The sequence below is a fragment of the Natator depressus genome, chromosome 1, assembly GCF_965152275.1.
Source record: "Natator depressus isolate rNatDep1 chromosome 1, rNatDep2.hap1, whole genome shotgun sequence".
NCBI lineage: Eukaryota > Metazoa > Chordata > Testudines > Cheloniidae > Natator > Natator depressus.
The window spans coordinates 3,224,904-3,232,125 of NC_134234.1; the positions used below are offsets into that span (position 1 = coordinate 3,224,904).

General features: G+C 47.2%; 1 protein-coding gene across 1 annotated transcript; it reads left to right on the plus strand.

Moving 5' to 3' along the window:
- The first annotated feature begins 5,969 nt into the window (after positions 1 to 5,969).
- LOC141999743 (olfactory receptor 52R1-like) lies at positions 5,970 to 6,968 on the plus strand. The gene has a single exon (XM_074973518.1). The coding sequence runs from the start codon at positions 5,970 to 5,972 to the stop codon at positions 6,966 to 6,968; it is 999 nt and encodes a 332-aa protein (XP_074829619.1).
- Positions 6,969 to 7,222: the final 254 nt, after the last annotated feature.

Here is a 7,222-nt window from a genome sequence, read left to right on the forward strand (position 1 = left end):
GCCATGTACATTGGTCAAACTGGACAGTCTCTACGTAAAAGAGTAAATGGACACAAATCAGATGTCAAGAATTATAACATTCAAAAACCAGTCAGAGAACACTTCAATCTCTCTGGTCACGCGATTACAGACATGAAAGTTGTGATATTACAACAGAAAAACTTCAAATCCAGACTCCATCGAGAGACTGCTAAATTGGAATTCAGTTGCAAATTGGATACAATTAACTTAGACTTGAATAGAGACTGGGAGTGGACAAGTCATTATGCAAGTTAACCTATTTCCCCTTGTTTTTTCCTCCCACCCCCCCAGACGTTCTTGTTAAACCCTGGATTTGTGCTGGAAATGGCCCACCTTGATTATCATAGACATTGTAAGGAGAGTGATCACGTTAGATAAGCTATTACCAACAGGAGAGTGGGTTTGTGTGTATTGGGGGGTGGGGGTGGGGAGAAAACCTGGATTTGTGCTGGAAATGGCCCACCTTGATTATCATACACATTGTAAGGAGAGTGATCACTTTACATAAGCTATTACCAGCAGGAGAGTGGCGTGGGGGGAGAGAAAACCTGGATTTGTGCTGGAAATGGCCCACCTTGATTTTCATACACATTGTAAGGAGAGTGATCACTTTAGATAAGCTATTACCAGCAGGAGAGTGGGGTGGGGGGAGAGAAAAAATTTTGAAGTGATAAACACCCATTTTTTCATGATCTGTGAGTATAAAAACATCCTCACTGCATTTTCCACTTTTATGCATCCGATGAAGTGAGCTGTAGCTCACAAAAGCTTATGCTCAAATAAATTGGTTAGTCTCTAAGGTGCCACAATACTCCTTTTCTTTTTGCGAATACAGACTAACACGGCTGCTACTCTGAAACCTTTGTTTATTGATAGATTCACAGGCTATAAGGCCATTTGATCATCCAGCCTGACCTCCTGTATAACACAGGCCATTCAATTTCACCCAGTTACCTGTGAACTGAGATCCATGTCTTCTCTGTGGCTAAGGCCTGGTCTTCACAAGGATTTTATTTCAAGGAATCATGGAGGCGCAGGGTGAGAAGGAATCGCAGGGGTCATATAGTCTAACTCCCTGCCAAGATGCAAGGTTTGTTGGGTCTAAACCATCCCTTACAGATGGCTATTTTGCCTCCTTTTCAAAACCTCCCCCAAAGGAGCTTACACAAGCTCCTGACACTTCTGTTCCAATGTCCTCCTGTTCTTAGACTTTGGCAGTTTATCTGAGATTTAACCTAAATCTGGAAAGCTGTACTTTGAACCCATTGTCTCTTCGCCTGCCCTCTGCGGTAAGACAGAACAACTTTTCTCCATCTCTTTTATGGAGGCCTTTCAAGGATCTGAAGACCGCTGCCATACCCCCCCTCAAACTCCTCTTTCCCAAGTTAAATGTACCCAGTTCCTTCAGCCTTTGCTCAAATGACTTGAACTCCATCCCTTGGATCCAATTTGTGTCTCACCTCTGGATCCTTTCCAGCTTCTCTACATCCTTCCAATACATTGGAGACCCAAACTGGACACCATACTCCAGCTGAGGCCTGGCCAGCGTGGAGTAGAGCGGTGCTATCACCTCCCGTGACTCGCATGCTCTGCCTCTGCTAATGCAACCTAACATTGCATTTGCTTCTTTTGCAAAAGCAAACAATTTGACACCCCTGAGAGATGTAGCTATATCAACCTAACCCCGGTGTAGAGAGCAGGAGGTCTACTGAAGAATTCTTCATTGACCTAGTTACTATCTTGGAGAGGTGGATTACCTACAATGACAGAAGAATCCCTTGAAATGCTACGGCAGCCCCAGTGGTCTGCAGACACGAGGAACTGGAGATTCCACCACTTCCCTTCGCAGTTTGTTTCTATGGCTAATAACCCTCAGTGCTAATCATTGGGCCCTTATTTCCAACTGGAATTTGTTTGGATTCAGCTTCCAGCCACTGGGCCTTGCTCTGCCTTTCTCTGATTGATTACAGAGCCCATTAGTACCCATGGTTTTCTCCCCATGAAAGTCTCCGCTTGATGGTCTTTTTCGTAAGATAAATAGATGAAGTTTTTTATGTCCCTCTCTTTCTGTCAGGCATTTTCTGCGGCCTAAAATCATTTTTGTGGCTCTTTTAGGATCATGTCCAATTATTCAACATCCTTTTTGAAATGTGATCCCAAGAATTGGAAGCAGTTCATTTCAACAATATCATGTGCAGAAGTAAAATCCTTCCCCTGCTCCAACTCACCACTCCTTCGTTTATGCATCCAAGGATGGCATCAGTCCTTTTGCCCACAGCATAGCACAGGGATCTGACGATGAGTTGGTTGTCCACAGTGACCCCTAAATCCTTTTCAGGTTCGCTTCATTCCATAATACTATGCCCTAGTCTGTGGGTCCGGCCTGCATTCCCCGTTCTGAGAGGATCACTTTGCATTTGACTGAATTAAAACATTTCATTTGTTTGTTTGTATGGTCCCAACTGACCAAACGCTCCAGATCAGTTGGTATGCCTGCCCTGGCCTCCTCATTGTAAGCATTCTGCCAATCTTGTGTCATCTGCAAATTTTATCTGCAGTGATTTTCTATTTGCTTCCAGATCCTTGATGAAAATACTGAATAGTACTAGGCTTAGAACTGCTCCCTGCAGAACCCCACTAGATATAGGCCCATTCACTGACAATGACTCATGGACAACTGCTTTCTCAGATCTGTCAGTTACCAGATTTTTGTGCATTTGACATGTGCTCTACTGACATTGTATCGTATTTATATTTTTAATCGGAATATTTTTCCCACTGAAGCAAATACCTCAGAGAAATCAAAGTCTATTGGATCTGTGCGGTTCCAAAAAAAACAAACCCAAAACCCACAACAACACGTATGCACACAGAGACACCTGTACATTCCTGGGTGCAGGGGAGAGACACGTACCCGGGGAGAGCTGACTTTTAGAGGTGAGCGTAAGTCCAGCTGTCTTTTGAAGAGCTGTCTGCAGGGCTGAAGTGTGGGGGAAAGCCTGAAGTCCCAGAAATCAGAAATGGATGTGTGGGTAAAGTCTGGGGAAGGTATGGGAAAGAGCTCTGAATGTGCCGAAGAGGCGGGCGGACACACAATCTGCTCATTTTGGAGGGATACAAGGGACTGCAGCATGTTGGTTTGGTGCTCCAAAACTTTTATCAGCATCTCTGTTGCGTCCTGACTGTATGCCTCATTTTCTTTTCTTTTCTTTCCTGCTTGTCCCTTTCCCTCCACGCCCCGCTTTCCCTCTTGTCTCTATCAGAGAACTGCTGCATCTCTCAGAAGATATCTGGTGAATCACAAGTAACAACAAACAGAAGCATTATTGTTAACTCTACGTACAGCAGTGAAATACAATATTAAAATACACCATTGGTAACACACCAATCACTATCTGATTGTCCCTTGACAAGCACACATGCCGGGAAACACTGAAAGGATGGTGAGTGTACCCAGTGCTGGAGGGCATTGTGCGTGGGAGAAAAGCATTGTGAAAGGGGACAGAGGGCACTTCTCAGGCGATAACACTGGAAAGTTTCCCAATCATTTCCACAGGCAAGAGTCATTGTGGCAGATATCTCTCTCCTGAGGGGAAGCAAGGAAGCAAGGATGCATCTACTACATCTTGTGGCTTCCACCCCGATCCCTATGCTGCTCATCTGTGTGCTGCTTTAGTCCTTGCCCAAGTAATTGCAGAATGGGGCGGGAAAGTGTCTCTCAAAGGGAAAAGGAATAAAGGAGCTCTGCTAAGGACCCTCTGGCACAGGATTGTGGAGTACCTGCAGAAAGTTTGCTGGAGAACTCTTTGGAGGAATCCTGTAAATTCTCAGTGTGCATCAACACCCTGTTTCACCGTGCTCCTTCGCTGCACAGGGAAATGCCCAGCACCCAGAAACACAGCCAGCCTTGTACATTTCTCTTGTACACACTTCCACACTTCACAAAGCAAATCCACTGTCTGGACACCTCCAGAGTGGAGAAGAGCTCCTGACTGTGCACGGGGAGACTTTGGCAAACCAGTAAAGTGCCTGAAACCACTATGGCTTATTGCTAAAAGCAGCCAAGTCACCAGGCCGTAAATTAGCCAAGTCAGCAGGCTTAGCTTTACCAAGGCAGGAGTGGAGGGGGAAGGGGGTTTGGGTGCCACAGAGAGGGCAGCTTGACCCTGCATCCTTCCTGACAACAACTGTGTTGAAGTGGCTGATACATGCATTTTGGAAGAGCAGGATGTGCCCCAGGAATGTCTATTGGGGCCTCAAGGCTGCAAACTCTGGAAAAAGCCACACCTGGTTCACCGATAATAAGAAGAAACCTCTCGCTTGACCATTGACACTGCTTACTTAACAAGTAAGCAGTTGGGATGATTTGATTGGGGATTGGTCCTGTTTTGAGCAGGGGGTTGGACTAGATGACCTCCTGAGGTCCCTTCCAACCCTGATATTCTATGATTCTATGATTCTAAGTTTTCTTTAAGGGACCTGTCATTCTATTACTAATGTATAAAGAAGGGGAAAAAGTTTGAGGTGGGGGGACTCTTCAGGACTGGACTCTCTCTCTGGATGCATCTTGTGGTCCCCACTGGTAGAAAGGCTGCTGCTGTGACACTCGAGAGCCACACTCAGCTTTGGTAATTATCAAGGGTTGGGGGTGTTTTACTAACCTGTTGCAGACGTGTGTAGAGGTGCTTGACACTAAGTAAAGTTTAGCTTTAAGTGAAAGCGCTCTCGTGTTGTCCTGTTTGTGCCAGCCATCTATCGGTCGGACGGCCGTATCTCCATGATTTATTTCCTGACACCGCCTCGCACAGAGTAAAAGTTACCAAGAGCTTTGGGTTCAAAGAACCCCTGGTAACGACTGGACAGAGAACTGGGCAATGCTGGCACGGGCTCCACGTCTTCTAATGTCTCCAGATCTCCATCTATGACTTTCTCCTCTGGGTTAAGTCCAGTTTAAATCGGATCCAGCCCCGCTGAAGTATCCACAGGAGTCTTGGTTGTGGAGGTGGGGTCGCTGCCAAGAATAGCGTCCAACTCCTTATAAAATGGCAGGTTTGGGGCACAGCACTGGACTGACCATTTGGATCCCTTGCCTTCTGGTACACGTGCCTCAGCTCCTTCCCCTTTGCTGTGCACTGCAGTGTGTCCTGAACACAGATCTTTTCCCACAAGCTGCATGAAATCTGCCCATCGGTATCAACATTCCTACAGCTGGAGCACAGCTGGGACTGCACGGCCTCCTCTCCCCAAGTACTGAGCAGATCCAGCAGATCCACAGTGGCCCAAACTGGAGAGAATTTGCTGTGTGGAGCCACCATGGCCACCTAGGAAGCCGTGATGTAAGCTCTCCATGTTGAGCAAACAGGACAGGGGATTTCTAAATTCCCCGGCCTCTAAAGGGGGAGGGGTGGAAGGTGTTCACCTCGATGCAGGACAGGGCAGTTGAAACTGCTTAGCAGAGTGGTCAGGATGGGCATTGTGGGACACCTTCCAGAGGCCAATTACAGCAATAAAATCAAGCCCAAGGGTCTACACTGGAGCTTCAGGGACAAAAGTTTTGCATAAAAAGCCTTACCACTCGCATCCAGGTGGTTTTATTATCTCACTGAAACTGAGAAGTTCCATCGTTAAAAGGGGCTTTGCAGTGTGTACAGGGTCACTCCTGCTGGTGTCTATTAAGGTTTCCCAGACCATGATGTGTTGGAGTTACTGACACACTGAGCACCAGAACACATGGAATTGGCATTAGTAGCATCATGAGATAATAATTTATTTCTCTGAATAATAAAAATGTCATTTTTTCAGTGTGTGAAGGGCGACCGATCTGCTTCACCAATGAGAACAGCCTCCAGTTGTCTCATATTCACATTTTCTCTCCATCCAGGCATTTGTACTGCGACCATCCCCCTAGAGGCTGGGCACATACAGGAAGTCAGTGGGACGTACGGTACATGCAGGAGACACCGTTCTGCCTCAGAGTTGGACACCTTCTCCCCAACTCCATGTCAGATTCCAACACAACCGACTTCACCAACCCCTCCACCTTCATTCTGCTGGGCATTCCTGGCCTGGAGGCGGCCCATGTCTGGATCTCCATCCCCTTCTGCACCATGTATGCCATAGCCATCTTGGGGAACTTCACCATCCTGTTCATTGTGAAGACAGAGCCAAGTCTCCATGGGCCCATGTACTATTTCCTCTGCATGCTGGCTGTCACCGACCTGGTCCTCTCTACGACCATCTTCCCAAAAATGTTGAGCATCTTCTGGTTCAATTCCAGGGAGATCGATTTCAGTGCCTGCCTCACCCAGATGTACTTCATTCACTGCTTCTCAGCGATGGAGTCTGGGATCTTTGCGGCCATGGCTCTGGATCGCTACGTGGCCATCTGCCATCCCCTGAGACATTCTACCATCCTGACAAACCCCATCGTGGCCAAAATTGGCCTGGCCATGGTGCTACGCTGTGGGATGCTCGCACTGCCCTATCCCTTCCTGGCGAGGCAATGGCCATATTGCAGAACCAACATCATCCCTCAGCACTTATGCTTGCACATGGCTGTGGTGAATCTGGCCTGCGCCGACATCCGCGTCAGTAGTTACTACGGACTCTTCGTGCAATTCAGTGTGATGGGTCTGGATGGGATTTTTATTGTTGTGTCCTATATCCAGATCCTTAGGGCCATCTTCAGCCTCCCCACAAAGGATGCCCGGATCAAGACTTTTGGGACCTGTGGCTCCCACCTCTTTGTCATTTTAACCTTTTACGTCCCACGTCTCTTCATCTCCCTCCTGTACCGGTTTGGCCAGAATGTGGCTCTGAATTTCCACGTTCTCCTTTCCAGAGTTTACCTCTTCATGCCCCCCATGCTAAACCCCATCATCTATGGGGTAAGGACCAAACAGATCTGGGACAGGCTGCTCCAGCTCTTTACTCATGAAGGGGCGTAATGATTTCTCCTCAGGCTCTGACTCTCAGATTGAGCTACGTGCAGACCTGGCTGGTTATATGGTGCTGGACCCTCTTTCCTGAATCACTGACTGGACAGTGAAAGTGATATTTAATCCTTTCATGGCCTTACTGTGCTGTGTCAGCGTGAAAAACGGAGGAATCGGTCTGTGTACAATTTATTAATTCATAGGGTTCCCACCTTACTAATTGCTGATAACTGGACCCCTGAGGCCCCGTGCCCTGCCCTGCTTGT

Coding starts and splice junctions, on each gene's coding strand:
- LOC141999743 (XM_074973518.1), top strand. CDS start 5,970: ATGCAGGAGACACCGTTCTGCCTCAGAGTTGGACACCTTCTCCCCAAC.